This window comes from Taudactylus pleione, unplaced genomic scaffold, assembly GCF_031769625.1.
Source record: "Taudactylus pleione unplaced genomic scaffold, aTauple2 ptg000327l, whole genome shotgun sequence".
NCBI classification, from domain to species: Eukaryota; Metazoa; Chordata; class Amphibia; order Anura; family Myobatrachidae; genus Taudactylus; species Taudactylus pleione.
In genome coordinates, this window is record NW_028284728.1 from 4,420,918 (window position 1) to 4,446,320 (window position 25,403).

At 47.2% G+C, this 25,403-nt stretch overlaps 1 protein-coding gene across 1 annotated transcript in view; it reads right to left on the reverse strand.

The window, feature by feature from the left end:
* Positions 1-21,043: 21,043 nt before the first annotated feature.
* SIM2 (SIM bHLH transcription factor 2) overlaps positions 21,044-25,403 on the reverse strand; it is a 194,955-nt gene continuing 190,595 nt past the window's right edge. Inside the window, exon 11 of the mRNA XM_088443125.1 lies at positions 21,044-22,645. Coding sequence (XP_088299251.1) covers positions 21,939-22,645 — 707 coding nt within the window. The 3' untranslated portion in view covers positions 21,044-21,938. The remainder of the gene's footprint in view (positions 22,646-25,403) is intronic.

Sequence of the window (25,403 nt, forward strand, 5' to 3'; positions counted from 1 at the left end):
CTAATACTAATCCTAACCCTCCCCCTAGTGTCTAACACTAATCCTAACCCTCCCTCTTGTGCCGAACACTAATCCTAACCCTCCCCCTAGGGCCTAACACTAATCCTAACCCTCCCCCTAGTGCCTAATACTAATCCTAACCCTCCCCCTAGTGCCTAACACTAATCCTAACCCTCCCCCTAGTGCCTAATACTAATCCTAACCCTCCCTCTAGTGCCTAACAATAATCCTAACCCTCCTCCTAGTGCGTAATGCTAATCCTAACCCTCCCCATAATGCCTAATACTAATCCTAACCCTCCCCCTAGTGCCTAACACTAATTTTAACCCTCCTCCTAGGGACTAAAACTAATCCTTATCCTCCCCCTAGTGCCTAACACTAATCCTAACCCTCCCCCGAGTGCCTAACACTAATCCTAACCCTCCCCCGAGTGCCTAACACTAATCCTAACCCTCCCCCTAGTGCCTAACTCTAATCTTAACCCTCCTTCTAGGGCCTAACACTAATTCTAACCCTCCCCTAGGGCCTAATACTAATCCTAACCCTCCCCCTAGTGCCTAACACTAATCCTAACCCTCCCCTAGGGCCTAATACTAATCCTAACACTCCCCCTAGTGCCTAACACTAATCCTAACCCTCCCCCTAGTGCCTAACACTAATCCTAACCCCCCCCTAGTGTCTAATACTAATCCTAACCCTCCCCCTAGTGCCTAACAATAATCGTAACCCTCCTCCTAGTGCCTAACACTAATCCTAACCCTCCCCCTAGTGCTTAACACTAATCCTATCCCTCCCTCTAGGGCCTAACGCTAATCTTAACCCTACCTTAGTGCCTAACACTAATCTTAACCCTCCCCCTAGTGCCTAATACTAATCCTAACCCTCCCCCTAGTGCCTAAAAATAATCCTAACCCTCCTCCTAGTGCCTAACACTAATCCTAACCCTCCCCCTAGTGCCTAACACTAATCCTAACCCTCCCCCTAGTGCCTCACACTAATCCTAACCCTCCTCCTAGTGCCTCACACTAATCCTAACCCTCCCCTAGTGCCTCACACTAATCCTAACCCTCCCCCTAGTGCCTAACACTAATCCTAAACCTCCCACTAGTGCCTAACACTAATCCTAAACCTCCCCCTAGTGCCTAACACTTATCCTCCCCTCCTCCTAGGGCCTAACAGTAATCCTAACCCTCCCCCTAGTGCCTAGCACTAATCCAAACCCTCCCCTAGGGCCTAATACTAATCCTAACCCTCCCCCTAGTGCCTAACACTAATCCTAACCCTCCCTCTTGTGCCTAACACTAATCCTAACCCTCCCCCTAGTGCCTAACACTAATCCTAACCCTGCCCTAGTGCCTAATACTAATCCTAACCCTCCCCCTAGGGCCTAACACTAATCCTAACCCTCCTCCTAGTGCCTAACACTAATCCTAACCCTCCCCCTGGGGCCTAACACTAATCCCAACCCTCCTACTAGTGACTAACACTAATCCTAACCTTCCCCCTAGGGCATAATACTAATTTTAACCCTCCCCCTAGTGTCTAACACTAATTCTAACCCTCCCCCTAGTGCTAATACTAATCCTAACCCTCCTCCTAGTGCCTAACACTAACCCTAACCCTCCCTCTAAACCCAATACTTACCATCGTGATGCCAAAGCCAGGACTCTGACTAGTGTAGGGATTTCAACATTCTGACTGGTGTTGGGATGATTCAGACCCACTCGCAAGCGCTATGCGCTCGCAAGCGGGTCGATTTTTTCCCCCTGCACATGCACCGCCTCCGGCGTGCGCATGCGCGAGACCCAACCAGCGATGGGTGCTCCGTCGCTATGGGTCTCGCACCAAAACAGGGCGGCTGTCGATTGTGATTGACAGCTCGCCCCGTTTTGGAGGCGGGCAGGGGGGGTGGCTGGACCATTTTGTTGCCCTTCTTCCCTGCAGGTGACCCAGTTTGCTCCTCTGAATCCTGACGGTTAATAAATTATAAAAAAGCAATGAAATTCCACAGACAGTAAACCTTACGGTTTCATTCGTCCCATTAAGGCTTCTTAGACATGATCTGAAATTTCACAAAACCTACTGAATTTCTGCCTCTTAAACTTAAAAAAGCTATTAAATTCCAATCATTACGGCTGATGCCTTAATGGACATGTTCCTTGCGCAATACAGATATGGTATGCCATCACACCCTGTGGTTAACTGCAGATTTAGCACTCTCACAGAGTGAGATTTCTGTCACTCACAAAATAGTGGAGCTGCTAATTCACAGAATTATGTGCTCACTGGAATACACACATGCAATGTATGCAACTGAGATCTGAGCAGAAGATAGAGCTGTACAGATGGGATAAGAGTGGGGTGGATGGGGGAAGAGACAGAGCGGTGTGAATGGGGACAAAAAAGCATGGAGAGGGGGAGGGATTATGCAGCACAGATGGGAAAGAGTCAAAGTGATGCAGATGGGTGGAAAATAATGGTGTGGATGTGGGGGTACAAAGTGATGCAGATGGGTGGAAAACAGAGACAGAGTGGCACGGTTTGGGAGAACAGAGTGACGTGGATGGAAGGTACAGAGTGGCATGGATGTGGGAAGACAGACCAGCGAAGATGGGTGAAGACAGACTGGTATGGATGAAAGAGAATACAGACTACACATCAATAGGGATTGGGGAAGCTGGATTGGTGCAGATGGGGGGGGTTGGGGGGGAAGCGGCAGCCGGTCGGTGCATGTGCGGTACCTAGTCACTGTATTTTTTCCGAAAAATACAGTGATAAGGCTGCGGAGGGGATTCACAGGGATAGAGCTCTATCACAAGCCTGATTCAGGCTGGGCCTGATTCAGAGCTGGACACTCTGACAGAGCTCTCGCTCTGAATCAGGGCCGGCCCTCTGGTTTTGCAGAATGGCCCCCTAGCCGCCCGCATAGCTGTGGGTGACCACCCACAGCAGCCATGATGATGGCCGCGATGGTCAAGACCATCGCGACCATCGGGGCTTGCGACGAGACCCTTGTGGTAGGGTCTCGTTCCCGCAAGCCCACGAGTGCTTTCAGCTCAAACAGAGCCGAAAGCACTCCCACTGACATCAATTGTGATGTCTGAATCAGGCCCTCTGTCCCTGCAAGGGATTTTTAATAAATCCCTGTGATATTGCCTGAATTCGCAATGCGAATTCAGTCGGTAATATCACACTACAACCAAATTTTAAATGTGGATTGTAGTAAATAGAGCCCTATATAACAATGTTAATTTCTCCCCCAGTGACAAATTCACAAGGTACTACATGAGAATGTTAATTTGTCCTCCAGTTACAGGTGCACAAGGCACTGCATAAACTGGGCATACACGCTACAATTATTGGGGCGATCTGCCCGATATCTGTGGATCGCCCCGATAATTGTAGCATGTGTGCGGGAGACTGAGGGTTAAATATCGCTCGGTCAGCATGCCGGATCAACCAGCATGCCCGTCCAATGCGATATTTGTGAGCTAAAATGTCGGCCGCATTGGGTAGTGTATGCCCAACGGTGGCCGACAGACAAACATTTCCTGTGTTCCTTCCCATGTAAGGAACAGGGAAATGTCTCCTCCACGGGGAGCAGAGCGCAGATGTTGGGGCTAATACACTGTGAGATATCTCATAGTGTATGCCGCCGACATCTACGGGCTGACAGGCATTTTATCTGGCCATGTATGCCCAGCATTAGTAATGGTAATTCCTCCCCCAGTGACAGGTGCACAAGGCACTATATAATAATGGTATTTCCTCCCCCTAGTGACAGGTGCACAAGGCACTACATAATAATGATATTTCCTTCCCCTGGTGACAGGTGCACAAGGCACTACATAATAATGGTAATTCCTCTCCCAGTGACAGGTGCACAAGACACTATATAATAATGGTAATTCCTCTCGTGGTGCCACCGTAGGGAGGGTGGTGCGGCTGGTGCCTCCGCACAGGGTGGAAGCCTCCAGGGTCACCGGCCACACACAGTTCCCGGCGCCGGAGGTCTGAAGGAAGAGACCTCCAGCAGTGGTGAACAGTGCAGAAGAACAACAGTGGAAGATCCTGCCCGCCCTCCGTCACCTGGAATGCAAGGTAAGCTCTCATGGGGAGGAGGGGGGCGGGGGTGAGCGAGAGGGGCGGCAGTGCTACACAGGGCGCACTGCAGATACGGCACTGCCAGGTGCACAAGGCACTATATAATAATAGTAATTCCTCCCCCTGGTGAAAGGTGCACAAGGAACTATATAATAATGGTAATTCCTCCCCCAGTGACAGTTGCACAAGGCACTATATAAAAATGGTAATTCCTCTCCCAGTGACAGGTGCACAAGGCACTATATAATAATGGTAATTCCTCTCCCAGTGACAGGTGCACAAGGCACTATATAATAATGTTAATTCCTCCCCCAGTGACAGTTGCACAAGGCACTATATAAAAATGGTAATTCCTCTCCCAGTGACAGGTGCACAAGACAATATATAATAATGGTAATTCCTCTCCTGGTGACAGGTGCACAAGGCATTATATAATAATGGTAATTCCTCTCCCAGTGACAGGTGCACAAGGCACTATATACTAATGGTAATTCCTCTCCCAGTGACAGGTGCACAAGGCACTATATACTAATGGTAATTCCTCTCCCAGTGACAGGTGCACAAGGCACTATATAATAATGGTAATTCCTCTCCTGGTGAAAGGTGCACAAGGAACTATATAATAATGGTAATTCTTCCCCCAGTGACAGGTGCACAAGACACTATTTCTACTTCAGGGTCCATAGGGTATCCACAGGATACCTTGGGGTATAGGTGTGACGTCAGTCATCGGGCACCATAGAGTTAAGCTTTCAGCCTCCCAGGATGCACTAGGGTCCCCCTCCTATACCTCGCCCCCGAGCCAAGGCACCTCAGTTTAGTTTGGTGCCCGGCCAGAGTCGGGTGCACCTGTTGGAGTGGGGGCTAGAAGAGCCCCTGAAGCTTTTTCTTCATGCAGCTGTGGCTGCACATCTGGATGAACAGCATGGACAGTCAGTGCTGACGTCCATGCTGTCTTCCCTACACCCCCGCCGGTACCAGAACGCCGGTACCGATCTGGGGATGCTGGTGAGCATCTGGGGTCACAGCTAGCGGTGACCCCAGATGTTCTGGACCATGGCCAGATTCAAGGGGGACAGCAGGTAAGCAGCGGGGTCCCGCGGTGGGTCCCCGCTGTCACATGGTCCAGAGTCCCCAGGCAGGGGGCTCAATGGGGACTGGCTGCAGCGTGGAGCCAGGTATTGAACCTGCGCTTCCACTACCCCCTGGGACAGCGGACCACAGCAGAGCGGTAGCGCTGCAGCGTCCCGGGGGTTAAATGCATGCCAGGGGAGCGCGCCTTCCCTGTCTCACAGCCGGCGCCTCCCCCGCTGCACACAGCCCTCTCTGCACACTGCCGACTGGTCCTGAAGCAGCGCTCCTCCCCCAGGCCGGCCTCCTCTATGCTCCTCGGCGGCCATCTTTTCAACGCAAGGTGAACGCTGCTGGAAGCGCTGGACGGAAGCATCGTGGTCTGGGTCCCCCCGCATACCTCTCCTCCGATTTGGGTCAGGTCTGTGTATGCTGCGCTGTGTCCTACCAAACTGATTTTCTTTGCATTGTATGTGACTGTGCTAGCGCTGCCTGTAACTTTTCTTCTGACTGTCAGCCTTATTACTGTCCCTGTTCTTTCTGCTAAAGCCCTTGCGGTGCGGTGCTGCAGGGTGGTCTCTCGCCTATTTAATATATAATTGGTGAGAGGGGTCACATACTTGGTGCCATCATGTCTGAAAGTGATTTTCCTCTCCGACTACAGTGTGCTACGTGTAAAGTACCGTTAGCGGAGGTGGAGGGTAGCGCGGAGGGCCTCTGCCGGCAGTGTTTGTCTATGGCGCGGCCTATTACGGTTACAGCATCGGTACAGGAGCCGCCCTGGGCTTGTTTCGCTCAGGCGCTTACAACCTTGGTGGGCCAGTTAGCTCCGCAGCCCGCGTTTCCACCGATGGGTTTGTCCCAGCAGTCAGTGGTGTCATCACCCATGCAGGGTTTCCCACGACAATTGGTGGTACCCCACAGTCTCCCTATTTCCCCGCTCCCGGTTTCTCAGGAGCCGGCGTGGGTTAACTCCCTGACGAGTTCTGTACAGCACTTGTCGGATGTGTTGCAAGGGGAGTCTGTGATGCGGCCACATAAACGGCCGGTGGCGTCTTTGTCGGCTCCTTATGAGGATGACGAGTGGGACGTCTGATGATGGGGAGATTCTGGATCCTTACGATCAGGAACCTCTCCATACTAAGGACGCTGACGCTAAGTCCAAGGTATATACTCCTGGACTTATTCGGGCAGTCCGCTCAGCCTTGGTGATTGAGGACGAAGTTCCCCCAGTGGCTAAATCCAAGTATGCCTTTTTTAAAGATGTGAAGGGCGATGCCACAGTCTTTCCTCTTTCGGGTCAGTTAGTGGACCATTTAGAGGAGGCGTGGAAACAGCCTGGCAAAAGATACCAGCCGCAGAGGCGCCTGGCAGTGGCTTATCCGTTCGCGGATAATAATTTTGCAAAGTGGGAGTCCCCTCCACAGGTGGATTCTCACGTGACCCGTCTTGTCCGTAGTGCCACATTGCCGATGCCATCCATGTCCTCCCTTAAGGATGCTACGGACCGCAAGGTGGAGATCTGCCTGAAGTCCGCTTATTCCCTTGCGGGGGGGGCAGCACGGCCGGCTATGGCCATTTGCTGGGTTGCCAGAGCGATGGAGCGCTGGGCGGATTCATTAGAGGCGTCTTTTGATTCCGACTGTCCGGCCGAACAGGCGGACTTGATTGGTAATCTCCGTGATTCGGCCACTTATATCAACTAGGCGGCCTTAGACATTAGTACTCTGGTGTCTAGAATTTCTTCAGCAACGGTGGCTGCTCGTCGCACCTTGTGGCTGCGATCCTGGAAGGCGGACGCAGATTCCAAAAAGGGTTTGGAGGCGTTGCCATTTACTGGAGAAGTTCTCTTCGGTCCGGATCTGGACAAGATTGTGGCCACGCTGGCGGCAGCCAAATCGGCTTGTCTCCCGTCGGCCGCTGCTCCTTCTGGTTCTGGACCATCGTCCTTTCGGTCTTATAGGGCCCAGGGCAGGCCCAAACCACAGTCTTTTCCTCGACAGGCTGGCCCTAAGAAATCGGCCAAGCCCTGGAAGCAGGCATGGAGTACCAGACGTCCGGCCCCTAAGCCAGATGACGGTCCGGGCCTCCCATTGGGGGATCCAAAAGTGGGAGGCCGCCTGCTGCAGTTCGCCCAGTGTTGGTCGGTCACTACGACAGACACTTGGGTTCTCGAGGTGGTCTCCCACGGGTACGCCCTCTCTTTCCGGCACAGACCCCCAGCTCGATTCTTCACCACGGGTCTACCATCAGACCGGAACAAGGCTACGGAGCTGCGGAAGGTATTGCACACTATGCTCCAGGCTGGAGTTATAGTGCCTGTTCCATTCTCCCAGAGGGGCCAGGGTTTCTATTCAAATCTTTTTTTGGTACAGAAACCCAATGGGTCGTATCGTCCGATTTTCAACCTCAAAGCTCTCAACAGGTCTTTGCGGATTCCGAAGTTTCGGATGGAGACCCTACGGTCCATCATTCTGGCGCTGGAACCTGGGGACTACATGGTGTCATTTGACATACAGGACGCTTACCTGCATGTCCCTATTCTTTTGCGCCATCAACAGTTCCTCAGGTTTGCAATCCGCAGCGACCACTTCCAGTTTCTGGCATTACCTTTTGGCCTGGCGACAGCACCACGTGTGTTCACCAAGGTGATGGCGGTCATGGCGGCTTCTCTGCGACTGCAGGGAGTCCGCATGTTGCCGTACTTGGACGACCTTTTATTGGTGGCAGAATCTCCAGAGCTCCTTCTACGCCACTTGAACCTGACCATTGCGCTACTGCAACGGCACGGCTGGCTAATCAACTGGCAGAAGTCCACTCTAATCCCGTCTCGGCTGATTCTGCACCTCGGAGCCTTATTGGACTCGGAACAGCAAAGGATCTTCGTGACGGGAGAAAAGATCTCTGCTTTACAGTCGAGGGTGCGCAGTTGTCTGCACAGCCGCCGGGTGTCTCTACACTCGGCGATGAGGTTACTGGGCTCCATGGTGTCGGTGTTCGACATGGTGGAATATGCCCAGTTTCACTCCAGACCTCTGCAGCACCTGATCCTGTCCAACTGGAACGGGCTGCCTCAGTCTCTGAAGTCCCAGACGATTGTGCTCACCCCGGAGGTTCGCCTGTCCCTTGCCTGGTGGTTACAGATCACCCATCTCAGCAAGGGACGTCCGTTCTGGGTTCCAAATTGGGTCCTGTGGACAACGGACGCCAGTCTTCGGGGCTGGGGAGCAGTTTCGGGTCCACACTTGTTCCAGGGCAGGTGGACGCCGACAGAAGCGGAGCTTCCAATCAATATCTTGGAACTCCGTGCGGTCTTCAATGCTCTCCAGCAGGCACATCGGGTTCTCCAGGGTCGTCCGGTACAGGTCCAGTCGGGGTGCTCTCGTGGAGGTCTCTCGGATCCTGGTATGGGCGGAGCGCAATCTTCCGGCCATATCAGCGGTCTTCATCCCGGGAGTGCTAAATTGGGAGGTGGACTTTCTAAGTCGCCAGGACGTTCATCCGGGGGAATGGTCCCTGCACCCGGACGTTTTTCAACTGCTGGTGGACAGATGGGGTCTTCCAGAGATCGACCTCATGGCGTCCCGGCACAACAACATGTTGACGGTGTACGGGTCTCGTACAAGAGACGAAGAGGCGTCTCTGGTGGATGCTCTGTCTGTCCGGTGGACGTTCCGGTTCGCATACCTGTTCCCTCCGGTCTCCCTTCTTCCACGGGTAATCCGGAAATTCAAACAGGAAGGAGGGACGCTCCTGTTGATAGCTCCCGCGTGGCCCAGACGGCACTGATTCTCAGACCTTCAGGGTCTGTCCGTGGACAGTCCTCTGCGGTTGCCGCTACGACCGGACCTTCTGTCACAGGGTCCTTGTCTTCACCCGGACCTGACTCGGCTGTCTTTGACGGCGTGGCTGTTGAGACAGCCATGCTGAGGTCCAGGTGGTTTTCCAGCTCTGTGGTGCGTACCATGTTACGAGCTCGGAAGCCGTCTTCCGCGAGGATATACCATCGCGTGTGGCATACGTTCTTCCAGTGGTGTCGACCGAGAGGTTATGCACCGCGGGAATTTTGTCTGTCTCGGATACTCGCCTTCCTACAAGCGGGACTAGATCACGGGCTTCGCCTTGCTTCTTTGAAGGTACAGGTTTCGGCCCTGTCTGTCTGGTTTCACAGTAGGATTGCTACAATCCCGGATGTGCGCACCTTTATGCAGGGTGTTCTCCGCATTCAGCCGCCCTTTGTTCCACCTGTGGCGCCTTGGGATTTGGCTGTGGTCCTGAGGGCTCTCCAGGGACCGCCGTTTGAACCACTGGGCTCAGTGGATCTTAAATGGCTAACAGCTAAGACTTTTCCTTCTGGCTATTGCTTCGGCCAGACGTGTTTCTGATTTAGGGGCTCTTTCTTGTAAACCCCCTTTCTTGGTTTTTCATGGGAACAGGGCAGTGCTCCGCACTCGGCCCGAGTTTCTTCCCAAGGTTGTTTCCCAGTTTCATGTTAACGAGGAAATCGTTGTTCCGGCCTTTAACTCACCTGGTCTGTCAGTGGGTGAGGCCTCTTTGGATGTCGTGCGGGCCTTAAGGACTTATGTTGACCGCACTTCTTCGTTTAGGAAGTCGGACGCCTTGTTTGTCCTCTATGGCTTCCGTAAAAAGGGTTGGCCTGCTTCAAAGCAAACTTTGGCGGCCTGGATCCGTATGGCTATTTCTGAAGCTTATCTTCATGAAGGCCTGCCAGTTCCTCCTTCTGTGAAGGCTCATTCCACTAGGTCTGTGGGTCCTTCGTGGGCAGCTCGACGTGGTGCCTCTGCAGTCGAGATCTGCAAGGCTGCTACGTGGTCCTCTGTCCATACCTTCGTGAGGTATTACAGGTTTGACACCTTCGCCTCTCAGGATGCTTCCTTCGGGCGGCGGATTCTCCTTTCTGCACAGGAGCGTCCCCACCCTTAAAGGATACTGCTTTGGGACATACCCAAGGTATCCTGTGGATACCCTATGGACCCTGAAGTAGAAAATATGAGATATGGTAAGAACTTACCCTTGTTATCTCTATTTCTACGAAGTCCATAGGGTTCCACAGGACTCCCGCCCTGTCGCACCTGTGCTGCAGATGGGCTTTGCTCTGGTCACCGGTTTTTCCCTCTCCCTCTGGTGAGAATGTGTTTCTTGTGTGTGTCCAGATCTTTTTTCTCTCTCTTCCTTCTCCTCCTCCGGCCTATGGCTTGGTAACTAACTGAGGTGCCTTGGCTCGGGGGCGGGGTATAGGAGGGGGACCCTAGTGCATCCTGGGAGGCTGAAAGCTTAACTCTATGGTGCCCGATGACTGACGTCACACCTATACCCCAAGGTATCCTGTGGAACCCTATGGACTTCGTAGAAACTTGAGATAACAAGGGTAAGTTCTTACCATATATCATATTATAATAATGGTAATTCCTCTCCTGGTGACAGGTGCACAAGGCACTATATAATAATGGTAATTCCTCTCCCAGTGACAGGTGCACAAGGCACTATATAATAATGGTAATTCCTCTCCTGGTGACAGGTGCACAAGGCACTATATAATAATGGTAATACTCTCCTGGTGACAGGTGCACAAGGCACTATATAATAATGGTAATTCCTCTCCCGGTGACAGATGCACAAGGCACTATGGGCTATATTAAATTTGGGAGTCCATGCTGGACTTTTAGCTCCACATCGCAGGTTTTCTGGGGATAAAGTAAAATGATTTTTAAAAATTCTGCAAAAATGCGAGTGCATTTTTGCATAATTTTTAAAAAACATTTGAGGGGCTTAAAAAAATGCTTACCCCCCATTTTCATGTACCCCAAATTTTATAGCAATAGTTATTTTTACAAAAAAAAAAATTCTAAGTGCTACTCCTGCCATAAAAAAAACACCTGGCACATACTTGGGAACCCCTCGGAATTTAATTTGGCTATTTTAGAAGTGCGTTCCCTATTTATTTTTTTTTACCCCAAAATTAAAGTAAATTTTTTGGGGTGTCCCTATTTTTTTTATTTTATTGACACAGTTTATTTTTAAATGACATTCCCAGGGGTGCAGAATATTTGTTTTAAGCCTGCACCCCTAAACCCCAATTCTGTATTTTTTTTCGCCACCTATTTCAATGGTGAAATGTTATCCCCGTTTTTTTTCAAAGACTTTTCGAACCTGCGAAAAGTCTTTGAAATTGAATACGGGGATAATTGAAACAGGCGAAAATGACATCATCGGCGTTAAATTATTGCCGATTCCGACATTTCGCTCCAAATTGAATATGGCCCCATATAATAATGTTAATTCCTCCCCCAGTGACAGGTGCACAAGGCACTATATAATTATGGTAATTCCTTCTCTAGGACAGGTGCACAAGGCACTATATAATAATGGTAATTCTTCCCCCGGTGACAGGTGCACAAGGCACTATATAATAATGGTAATTAATCTCCTGGTGATAGGTGCACAAGGCACTATATAATAATGGTACTTCTTCCCCCAGTGACAGGTGCACAAGGCACTATATAATAATGGTAATTCTTCTCCTGGTGACAGGTGCACAAGGCAATATATAATATTGGTAATTCCTCCCCCAGTGAGAGGTGCACAAGGCACTATATAATAATGGTAATTCCTCCCCCAGTGAGAGGTGCACAAGGCATAATATAATAATGGTAATTCCTCACCCAGTGATAGGTGCACAAGGCATAATATAATAATGGTAATTCCTCTCATGGTGACAGGTGCACACACTATATAATAATGGTAATTCCTCTCACGGTGACTGGTGCACAAGGCACTATATAATAATGGTAATTCCTCTTCCAGTGACGTGCACAAGGCATAATATAATAATGGTAATTCCTCTCATGGTGACAGGTGCACACACTATATAATAATGGTAATTCCTCTCACGGTGACTGGTGCACAAGGCACTATATAATAATGGTAATTCCTCTTCCAGTGACGTGCACAAGGCATAATATAATAATGGTAATTCCTCTCATGGTGACAGGTGCACAAGGCACTATATAATAATGGTAATTCCTCTCATGGTGACAGGTGCACAAGGCACTATATAATAATGGTAATTCTTCTCCTGGTGACAGGTGCACAAGGCACTATATAATAATGGTAATTCTTCTCCTGGTGACAGGTGCACAAGGCACTATATAAGAATGGTAATTACTCCCCCAGTGAGAGGTGCACAAGGCAGTATATAATATTGGTAATTTTTCCCCCAGTGATAGGTGCACAAGGCACTATATAATAATGGTAATTCCTCTCCCGGTGACAGGTGCACTAGGCACTATATAATAATGCTAATTCCTCTCCCAGTGACAGGTGCACAAGGTACTACATAATAAACCTAATTCTTCCCCAGTGATAGGTGCGCAAGGCATAATATAATAATGGCAATTCCTCTACCAGTGACAGATGCACAAGGCACTATGGGCTATATTCAATTTGGGAGTCCATGCTGGACTTTTAGCTCCACATCGCAGGTTTTCCGGGGATAAAGTAAAATGAATTTTAAAAATTCTGCAAAAATGCGAGTGCATTTTTGCAGAATTTTTAAAAATCATTTTAGGGACTTCAAAAAATGCTTACCCCCATTTTCATGTACCCCAAATTTTATTGCAATAGTTATTTTTACAAAAAATTTGGCTATTTTAGAAGTGTGTTCCCTATTTTTTTTTTTTTACCTCAAAATGAAAGTAAATTTTTTGGGGTGTCCCTATTTTTTATTTTATTGACACAGTTTTTTTTTAAATGACATTCCCAGGGGTGCAGATTTTTTTTTTTAAGCCTGCACCCCTAAACCCCAATTCTGCATTTTTTTTCGCCACCTATTTCACTGGTGAAATGTTATCCCCGTTTTTTTTTCAAAGACTTTTCGAACCTGCGAAAAGTCTTTGAAATTGAATACGGGGATAATTGAAACAGGCGAAAATGACATCATCGGCGTTAAATTATTGCCGATTTCGACATTTCGCTCCAAATTGAATATGGCCCCATATAATAATGTTAATTCCTCCCCCAGTGACAGGTGCACAAGGCACTATATAATAATGGTAATTCCTCTCCCGGTGACAGGTGCACAAGGCACTATATAATAATGGTAATTCCTCTCCCAGTGACAGGTGCACAAGGTACTACATAATAAACCTAATTCCTCCCCAGTGATAGGTGCACAAGACCCTATATAATAATGGTAATTCCTCTCCCAGTGACAGGTGCACAAGACACTATATAATAATGGTAATTCCTCTCCTGGTGCCACTGTAGGGAGGGTGGTGCGGCCCGTGCCTCCGCACAGGGCGGAAGGCCTCCAGGGTCACCGGCCACACACAGTTCCCGGCGTCGGAGGTCTGAAGGAAGAGACCTCCAGCAGTGGTGAGCAGTGCAGAAGAACAACAGTGGAAGATCCTGCCCGCCCCCCGTCACCTGGAATGCAAGGTAAGCTCTCATGGGGAGGAGGGGGGCGGGGGGGAGCGAGAGGGGCGGCAGTGCTACACAGGGCGCACTGCAGATACGGCACTGCCAGGTGCACAAGGCACTATATAATAATAGTAATTCCTCCCCCTGGTGAAAGGTGCACAAGGAACTATATAATAATGGTAATTCCTCTCCCAGTGACAGTTGCACAAGGCACTATATAATAATGGTAATTCCTCTCCTGGTGACAGGTGCACAAGGCCCTATATAATAATGGTAATTCCTCTCCTGGTGACAGTTGCACAAGGCATTATATAATAATGGTAATTCCTCTTCTGGTGACAGGTGCACAAGGCACTATATAATAATGGTAATTCCTCTCCTGGTGACAGGTGCACAAGGCACTATATAATAATGGTAATTCCTCTCCTGGTGACAGGTGCACAAGGCACTATATAATAATGGTAATTCATCTCCTGGTGACAGGTGCACAAGACACTATATAATAAAGGTAATTCCTCTCCTGGTGACAGGTGCACAAGGCACTATATAATAATGGTAATTCCTCTCCCAGTGACAGGTGCACAAGGCACTATATAATAATGGTAATTCCTCTCCCAGTGACAGATGCACAAGGCACTATGGGCTATATTCAATTTGGGAGTCCATGCTGGACTTTTAGCTCCAAATCGTAGGTTTTCCAGGGATAAAGTAAAATGATTTTTAAAAATCATTTTAGGGACTTCAAAAAATGCTTACCCCCATTTTCATGTACCCCAAATTTTATAGCAATCGTTATTTTTACAAAAAAAAAATCTAAGTGCTACTCCTGCAATGAAAAAAACACCTGCCGCATACTTGGGAACCCCTCAGAATTTAATTTGGCTATTTTAGAAGTGTGTTCCCTATTTTATTTTATTTTACCCCAAAATTAAAGTAAATTTTTTGGGGTGTCTCTATTTTTTTATTTTATTGACACAGTTTATTTTTAAATGACATTCCCAGGGGTGCAGAATATTTTTTTTAAGCCTGCACCCCTAAACCCCAATTCTGCATTTTTTTTCGCCACCTATTTCACTGGTGAAGTTATCCCCGTTTTTTTTCAAAGACTTTTCAAACCTGCGAAAAGTCTTTGAAATTGAATACGGGGATAATTGAAACAGGCGAAAATGACGTCATCGGCGTTAAATTATTACCGATTCCGACATTTCGCTCCAAATTGAATATGGCCCCATATAATAATGTTAATTCGTCCCCCAGTGACAGGTGCACAAGGCACTATATAATTATGGCAATTCCTTCTCTAGGACAGGTGCACAAGGCACTATTTAATAATGGTAAGTCTCCAGGTGACAGGTGCACAAGGCACTATATAATAATGGTAATTAATCTCCTGGTGATAGGTGCACAAGGCACTATATAATAATGGTACTTCTTCCCCCAGTGATAGGTGCACAAGGCACTATATAATAATGCTAATTCCTCCCCCTGGTGACAGGTGTACAAGGCACTATATAATAATGCTAATTCCTCCCCCTGGTGACAGGTGCACAAGGTACTACATAATAAACCTAATTCCTCCCCAGTGATAGGTGCGCAAGGCATAATATAATAATGGTAATTCCTCACCCAGTGATAGGTGCACAAGGCATAATATAATAATGGTAATTCCTCTCATGGTGACAGGTGCACATACTATATAATAATGGTAATTCCTCTCACGGTGACAGGTGCATAAGGCCCTATATAATAATGGTAATTCTTTTCACAGTGACAGGTGTACAAGGCACTATATAATAATGGTAATTCCTCTCCTGGTGACAGGTGCGCAAGGCATTATATAATAATGTTAATTCCTCTCCCGGTTACAGGTGCACGAGGCATTATATAATAATGTTAATTCCTCTCCCGGTGACAGGTGCACAAGGCACTATATAATAAAGGTAATTCCTCTCACGGTGACAGGTGCACAAGGCACTATATAATAATGGAAATTCCTCTCCCGGTGATAGGTGCACAAGGCCCTATATAATGATGGTTATTTATCTCCTGGTGACAGGTGCACAAGGCACTATATAATAATGCTAATTACTCTCCCGGTGACAGGTGCACAAGGCAGTATATAATAATGCTAATCCCTCCCCCCAGTGACAGGTGCACAAGGCACTATATAATAATGCTAATTACTCTCCCGGTGACAGGTGCACAAGGCAGTATATAATAATGCTAATCCCTCCCCCCAGTGACAGGTGCACAAGGCACTATATAATAATGGAAATTCTTCTCCTGGTGACAGGTGCACAAGGCACTATGTAATAATGGAAATTCTTCTCCTGGTGACAGGTGCACAAGGCACTATGTAATAATGGTAATTCCTCTGCTGGTGACAGGTGCACAATGCACTATATAATAATGGTAATTCCTGGTGACAGGTGCACAAGGCACTCTATATAATAATGGTAATTCCTCTCCTGGTGAAAGGTGCACAAGGCACTATATAATAATAAAGGTAATTCTTGGTGACAGATGCACAAGTCACTATATATAATAATGGTAAATCCACTCCCGGTGACAGCTGCACAAGGCCCTATATAATAATGGTAATTCCTATCCTGGTGACCGTTGCACAAGGCACTATGGGCTCTATTTACTACAATCCGCATATTGAATGCGGATTGTAGTGTGATATTACCGAGTGAATTCGCATTGCGAATTCAGGCAATATCACAGGGATTTACTATAAATCCCTTGCAGGGACAGAGCTTGCGATAAAGCTCTGTCCCTGCGGATCCCATCCGCACTCTAGTCGCAGTATTTTCGGAAAAAATACCGCGACTAAGAGCCCGCGCATGCGCCGATCGACCGTCGCTGCTACCCCCCACCGACGCTAAGCCCCGCCCCCGGCACTAAGCCCTGCCCCCCGCGATCGCGGACCCCCCGCGACCCCCCCCCTCCCTTCATTACACTTACCTGCATCCTTCTGGCCTTCGGTGATCTTCTCCGGGCTTCCCGATCAGGTGATCTCCCATACTGCACTGGGACCCGATCACCTGATGACCGGGCAGCAGGGCACTGTGGGAGACCAGCTGACTGGAGGGGAGCCATCACCGATGGCCCGATCACCGGTCCCTGGATTCAGGTAAGTAACAAAAAATGTTTCAATTTTTTTTTCTTTTTTTTACAGTAATCAGCTTGCGGTCTGTTTAGATCACATAGCTGATTACTGGTACCGGCTCCCGCCTCTGCTCTGCCCATTAGAGCGGAGCAGGAGGCCGGTAACTGGGGGAGACCCTGGATAACGCCACCCCCAGGTGGCATTATTATCACAGGGCTTCCCCCGGTATGTTTTTACAATTTATTTTTAGTAACTCTGGTCGGATCACATTTCCCATTACAATTATGGGAAATGCGATCTGCTTTACTAAAAATAAGTGATAATTAGGGGTTGGAGTAGAATTTTACTAATTCTACTCCAATTGCCCTGTAATAACTACAGGTGATACTAAAATAATGTGAAAAGGGTGTGAAAACACCCTTTTTGACTTTATTTTAGTAAAAATAATGTTAATAAATAGAGCCCCATATAATAATGGTAATTTCTCTCCCGGTGACAGATGCACAAGGCACTATATAATAATGGTAATTCCTCTCCCAGTGACAGGTGCACAAGGCACTATATAATGATGGTTATTTATCTCCTGGTGACATGTGCACAATGCACTATATAATAATGCTAATTACTCTCCCGGTGACAGGTGCACAACGTACTATATAATAATGGAAATTCCTCTCCTGGTTACAGGTGCACAAGGCACTATAATTAATAATGGTAATTCCTCTCCTTGTGACAGGTGCACAATGCACTATATAATAGTGGTAATTCCTGGTGACATGTTCACAAGGCATTATATAATAATGGTAATTCCTCTACCGCTGACAGGTGCACAATGCACTATATAATAATGCTAATTACTCTCCTGGTGACAGGTGCACAATGCACTATATAATAATGCTAATTACTCTCCTGGTGACAGGTGCACAAGGCACTATATAATAATAATGGTAATTCCTGGTGACAGGTGCACAAGGCACTATATAATAATAATGGTAATTCCTGGTGACAGGTGCACAAGGCACTGTATAGTAATAATGGTAATTCTTGGTGAAAATAATAATATTGGATAAATGTAATGACACATATATCTTTTAATAGGTTATTGATCCATATTTATGGGTAGGAGTTTGCTTACGGATAACAGTCACCATGACTTGTATAGCATGTTCTCCTAACCCTAACCCTCGGCACCACTAGTGGATGTGTCAGCTATAGCAATGTGACATGGTCGCTATACGGAGATAGAGGCAAGAGACCGGCGGCCGATATGACTGAGCAGCACTATGCAGCATTGCCACGAATGTACACCGCCACGATTGGGAGGACACTGCAATCCTGTATGTGGGCGGCAGTGATACTAAGAAGACACGTGGTGAGACTAGCTGTCTGTGGTGCCGCTCCTATATGAGGCAGAATTGCTAGGTGACTGATTACACATCTGCAACTTTGCACCTGGCGATACCATGCTGCTATGCAAAAAGGGCACATACATGTATAAATTCTGCATGCAGGGTAAATAAATACTGGCTGCTTTTGCATGTAGCCCACAGATACTTGTCAGATTTACTTTTACACTGCAATTTAGGTCTGAGTTTGGACACAGGGGGTCATTCAGACCCGCTCGTGAGCGGCAGTACGCTCGCAAGCGGGTCGATGTCCCCCACTGCGCATGCGCATGACAGAGGGAGCTCCGTCGTGCGCATGCACGAGACCCGGAGAGCGACGGGCTCTCCATCGCTCCGGGTCTCGCACCAAAGGGGGCGTGCTGTCGATGTTGATTGACAGCACGCCCCCTTTGGTGGGCGTGCCGGGGGCGTGCCTGCCAGACGGAGGCGTTCCCATGGGAATACCTACCGTCAGTGGGAGTTGATTTTGGCTCTGATAGAGCCAAAATCACTCCAGGGATTGCGGTAGCGAGACCCTACTGCAGAGTCTCTGTCGCAAGCCCGATGGTCGCGATGGTCTTGACCATCGCGACCATCATCATGGACGCTCGCATAAGCTGTGGGTGGTAACCCACAGCTATGCGAGTGTCCATGAGGACGCTCCTAAAACAGGTAGGAGGGCCCTGATTCAGAGCGAGCGCTCTAGTCAGAGCGTTCAGCTCTGAATCAGCCCCACAGCCCCATCCAAATCTAACTCTCTCTGCAAGTGATGTCAGTGGGGCCTCCCCCAAACGGCAGGCGTTCCCATGGGAACGCCTCCGTTTGGGCTGCCACCCCCCCCCCGGCCCGCCTTCCAAACGGGGCGAGCTGTCAATCAACATCGACAGCTCGCCCCCTTTGGAAAAGAGACCCGCTACGACCGGCGCTGTCGGTCGTAGCGGGTCTCACGCATGCGCACGAAGGAGCCGGCTCCCTCGTGCGCATGCGCACTGGACAAACATCGAGGCGGCCGTGCAGTCGTAGACCGTACGGCCGCCTCTGAATGAAGCCCCTAATGCTTTTGCTATCTCTCTGATGGGTTTGTTTTGATTTCTCAGCCTAATGATGGCTTGCTTCACTGATAGTGACAGCTCTTTGGATCTCATATTGAGAGTCAACAGCAACTGATTCCAAATGCAAATGTCACACCTAGAATCAACTCCAGATCTTTTACCTGCTTAATTGATAATGAAATAATGAGGGAATAGCCCACGCCTGTCCATGACATAGCTTTTGAATTGATAGTCCCATTACTTTTGGCCCCTTAAAAAGGTTGTAATTCCTACACCGTTCACCTGATTTGGATGTAATTACCCTCAAATTAAATCTGAAAGTCTGCAGTTAAAGCACATCTTGTTTGTTTCATTTCAAAGCCATTGTGGTGGTGAATAGAGGCCAAAATATGAAAATTCTGTCAATGTCCCAATATTTATGCACCTGACTGTATGTGTGTGTATATATATATATATATATATATATATATATATACATACACACTGTATATGCGTTTAAATATATATGTGAATCCATAGAAACGGCTCTTAAGGTGCGTACACACTGGGCAATATTACTGAGCGATTGCATGATTACAACATCGTAATCGCGCACTTTTATGTCAGAAACGACCAGCAATACGCACTCCCGCTGGTCGTTTCTGACATTGTCCATCGCCTGAACATGTCTATGACAGATTGGCATGTTCAGGAATGATGGATGGTGCCTGCACTGAACAACTGATCGTTTAGTGCAGACACTACATGTAATCAAGAACGATGGTACGATTACGACGCCGTAATCGTGCTGTCTTTCCTGATCGCCCAGTGTGTATGCTCCTTTAGAGTCATAGCACAGATGGTGTAATGGTTATCATTACTGCCTCACAGCACTGAGGTTATGGGTTCGATTACCACCACCACGGCCCTATCTGTGGGGAGTTTGTATATTCTCCCTGTGCTTGCGTGGGTTTCCTCTGGGTGCTTCGGTTTCCTCCCACACTCCAAAAATATACTGGTAGGTTAATTGGCTCCAAACAAAAAAAATTAAATCTAATGTGTATGTGTGTGTACATGTGATATGGATATAGATTGTAAGTTCCACTGGGGCACGGACTGATGTGAATGGACAAATATTCTCTGTAAAGCGCTGCGGAATATGTGTGCGCTATATAAATAACTGGTAATAAATAAATATTAAATGCAGAAATCACTTGTATTAAAGAACATCAAAGTTTCTGAGTGTCATCAGGACCATACAAGGAATAAAACTGTTTTATGTAAATGTAAATATTCCTTTTAAGTAGGGATGTGCAGGCTCGGATTTACTCGGATCTCAAAACGGCATTTTATTGGCTATCGCCTATCATGTGTTTTGGATAGCCAATATAATAAATCCGAATTTGCGGTAAAGTGGCGATAAGAACCGAGTAAATCCTAGTAAATCCGAGCCTGCACATCCCTACTTTTAAGAAAGAGTCTTTAATATTTACTACCTCATTTTACCATAATTCTCTAATGATTGATGACGCTATGATTTTAATTTTAGACTTTAGGGCCCCCCTGTCTTAACTGCCCCCAAAGCCTTAATCCGGCACTGATAATATCCATTTACTATTGTGGGTGTAAATATAATTCCTTTAATGCCAGTGGCCCAAAAAAACCCCAGATAGATATATATATTAAGGTCATTTAAAAAAAATCTGGACCAGTGTGTTGGGGATTAATGTGGACCCATCGTCTGCTCACAGTGGATTACAAGTGTCTACACCTTCATCTTCCAATAGACTCTTACAATGTTCTTAACTGTGAAAGCGATCTGAAGGCACACCAGACAAAGTTCTCTGACTTTGGTTTATTAGTACATGGAGAGATGATTGTTCTCATGAACATTTGGCACAGTAACAGCCCTTCATAGTACAACGTATACGTATTCTCACTGCTTTAGGTCATGTCTACCTTGTACAGATGCTAAATGTTCTGTGACCAGATGGAGTCTCCATCTACAGAAGAGATCTGTCCTCCGGATAATGTCTTTGGTACTTGCTTTTTACTGTGTGCCAAGAAAAATCCCTTATAATAGAGTGTACAGACAAATCCCCCACCGTCTGGTTGGTGAGGTATTTAAGGCCTGACATCCTCAGGTTCTCCTACACAATGTGCCCAGGGAACGCTTAGCTATCAGACTCCCTCTATGGCGTCTTACAGTAATTCAGGTTATTGCCCAATGTGTTTATTACACTAAATAGTGGAACTGTGATTCTCCTGGCTACACTCTGCGGAGTTACCAAACAAGAGTGTGAGAGAAGAACTGCAATTGGAACTTTACAACGTCCCCTCATGCATTGCAAAGTATCTGTCATGTTATGTACTAAAATTCTCTTTCTAGAACAGAGGATATAATATAGGTTGTTTCAGGGGAGAGTATAACAAAAAAATCTAATATCTTTCCTTCATATAATTAAATTCGACAATGTACGTCTCGGCCACTGCCTTTTATTGTTATTCAGCCAGCAGTGGAAAGCGGAAAATATGATCTGACTTGTGACTTCTCAAATGGCTCGGTCTACCCTAGAGATTAATCTATAACAGTGCCGCTCTACAGTCGGTGGTGTCTTTATGACCTTATAGGTCCTATTACTCTTGGCTTTCCATGAAAACGTGCACCCACTGTCTTTTCACGGCCTTCAGCTACGCTTGGTCAGTACCGTGGCTCCCTCGTGCCCTTAGGTAAATGAATCCCAGTAATGTTGGTTTTTCTCTTTCAATCAGTGAACACGTCCATAACGACCACTGTCACCTTCCATTGGTTATAATGACAGAAGTCCCGATATAATGAGGAAGTGCAGTATCACGGTGGCTTTCGGGGGAAGAGACAGATGACGGACTTTGGTTCCTGTAAAGAAACGAGTTCACCTCCTCGGGGGAGTACCCATAGTTTTCTGTCCCGTGTTCCCGTTCCATACACGATGGGGTTTGACAAGGCCCATGCTTGGATAACACGTTGTGGTAATTTAGAGGTACATATGGGACTTGGCTACGAGGCTTGAAGTGCTCATGTTCCGTATTATGGTGAGGGAATTTCGGTGCTGTTCTGTTGCTGTTTTCTTGTTCATGATATCCCGTTTGATGTCCATATCTAGGCTCCTTCATACATATCCTGCGCGTCTGCTCGTACACCATTGGCCTTGGCAGCAGATGGCTTAATTGTCCTACGGCCTTGGCATGGAGACATTCAGATCTTGGCAAAAAAGAATTGTTTAAGGAGTCTGTAAAGTGCTTATCGCTGACAATCGTCTTCTCCTGCTGGTACCTACTAAAGTCAATCTTGTTCTCTTCTTTCACCGGGTGAAATGTTGGGGTTTCTCTGCTCTCCTGTTTGCTGGTTTTCATTGTAGAACAGTAGAGTTCATCTTTATATCGGGCGTTGGGTCTTAGCGATGACGGTGGACATCCTGTGTACCCATCGGATGAGTTGTCTCCGGCGCCGTACCTTTTGGCTCCTGGTTGTATTTGGACAAACAAACATAAAATACATTAGCTGAGATTTCTAAGTAAAATACATCAGGTAAATATGAGTACAGAATTTTTTTGATCTTAAGTGGTCACTGAACCTGAAGTTCAAGTTGAAATAATATAAAGAGTCATCTTGTAACTTTCACAATCAGGTTCCGAAATGCTGACAGAATTTAGGATTTGGCAGTGTATACAGACGTTAGCTATCTGAGCACACTCATTTGGCTTCCACTGTAAGTAAGTTACTATAGCATCCTTTATTATATACATATTCTCTGTAGTAAATATGGCCGGGCTAATAGAAAACACCTGGATCATTTTAACATACACATATTTAATTTTAATAAAGTGCTCCTATGATGGACATTAATAGTACAGCCGGAGTTACAGAAGTAGCAGCTATACTTACCTCCCCCATGGCTGGCTTCTGCGCATGTGTGGCCGGAGGTCACGCCTGCACAAAGCCACTAGTGAGGCGGCAGAGAGATCCCTCTTCGCATCGCCGGAGTTCCTTCCCATCAGAAGGAGCGGAGCACCGACAACCAGCGCCATCTATAGGTGGCGTTTGCTCTCGCAGGCAAACTCCAAAAACTTTAAGTTCTCTTCCTGCTTTTCTCCACTGCCCGGCCGGCTCCCTCTTACCCGCTCCCGTACCAAGTCCCTGCTCCCCAAGTGGGCTGCCTCTGCCCCGCTCCCCCCAGTTGACCTCCAAATCACCATTGGTCTGATGTTCTCAATGCTGATTTGACGCATATGCGGAGCAACAGATGGGCAGAATTTTCCCTTTACCGCAAGTGCTGTCCCGTCACTTCAAAGACAATTATTAAGGAGACAATGATAAATCAATTTTTTTTCCGCTTTGCTTTTAAAATATACCCCGTAATCTCCTATGATGATCAGTCAGAGACAGGGTCAGCATTTTGGGGGCAAATCAATCAGGGCCCTAAACCATGATGGTACCCTCCCCCAGCTTCTTTCCAGCACACTTAAAATAAAACCCTACTTGCACCTTTTCCTTCCATTTCAATCTCCCCCCTCCCTTGGCTTGCAGCCCGGGCAGATTTCAGTATTGTACTGTATAGCGGATGCTATAGCTGGAACGGAAATGCTTAAAACCTATATGAAAATGTCTTATGTTAACACCTTACAATGATAAGTAAAATGAAAGAACATAATTTTTTTAAAAGATATTTCTCCTTGTATAATAGGAAATAGGATTTTTCAGTCAGCTGATAGCTCTCTGGTCTTCATCGCAAACCCCCGCTGTATCTTTCATTATCTGCTGACAGCGGACACCACAGAGGCAGACTGGCCCTAATAATAATCACTCTATTACCTAAAGCGAGTTCAGCGTTCCTCTTATTACTCTCATCTCGGTAATATCGTCACTCTGGGTAGTGTTAGACTTACGACCACACATGGGGTAAATGTCTGATGCGAAAGATAGGTCGCTGCATATATAATTGCCCATTAAACTTTTATTATTAGCGTCTCAGTAAACCGGTGTCCAGACACATTAAGCAACGGACTTAGTAAAAGTTGCAGGGAGACCTATATAAAACTATACATTAAATGGGATGTGAGCGTTGATTCTGGGATTAAGCCATTGTAAGAGTATAAACTCAATTTGTTGGCTCTCCAAGAATCTGTCAGGGACAAGAACATTTGACATGCATGAATCAAAACCAATTGTATGCTTGCTGTAATTTCCATTTCAATTGGATTTCAAGCTGGAGGAACCGCAACATAAGCATCATATTACGCATGTTTACATTTACACATCACATGTGGCGTGTTTGGATAAATCATAGCGTAGTGAGTTTGATGGATTCCGGGCATTTTCCTTTATGGTTTGAAGGAAGCTATGAATTAGCATTAGCCAAATATTAACCTACAGTAGTAATCGTACTACTCACAAACCCCGCTTAGTCTCTGAGTGATTAATTGTCTCCAGGAATATAAAGTCACTGAAATAGGACAGTAAGGAAGTGTCCTACCAGTGTGACAATGTAACATGTACATATTGTCACAGTAAGTATATACAATAGAAGAGAAAATATGAGATATGGTAAGAACTTACCCTTGTTATCTTTATTTCTACGAAGTCCATAGGGTTCCACAGGATACCTTGGGGTATAGGTGATGACGTCAGGCATCGGGCACCACAGAGTTAAGTTTTCAGTCCTCCCAGGTTGCACTAGGGTCCCCCTCCTATACCCCGCCCCCGAGCCAAGGCATCTCAGTTAGTTACCAAGCCATAGGCCGGAGGAGGAGAAGGAAGAGAGAGAAAAAAAGATCTGGATACACACAAGAATCACATTCTCACCAGAGGGAGACGGAAAAACCGGTGACCAGAGTAAAGCCCATCTGCAGCACAGGTGCGACAGGGCGGGAGTCCTGTGGAACCCTATGGACTTCGTAGAAATAGAGATAACAAGGGTAAGTTCTTACCATATCTCATATTTTCTACTTCAGGGTCCATAGGGTATCCATAGGATACCTTGGGGATGTCCCAAAGCAGTATCCTTTAAGGGTGGGGATGCTCCTGTGCTGAAAGGAGAATCCGCCGCCCGAAGGAAGCATCCTGAGAGGCGAAGGTGTCAAACCTGTAATACCTCACGAAGGTATGGACAGAGGACCACGTAGCAGCCTTGCAGATCTCGACTGCAGAGGCACCACGTCGAGCTGCCCACGAAGGACCCACAGACCTAGTGGAATGAGCCTTCACAGAAGGAGGAACCGGCA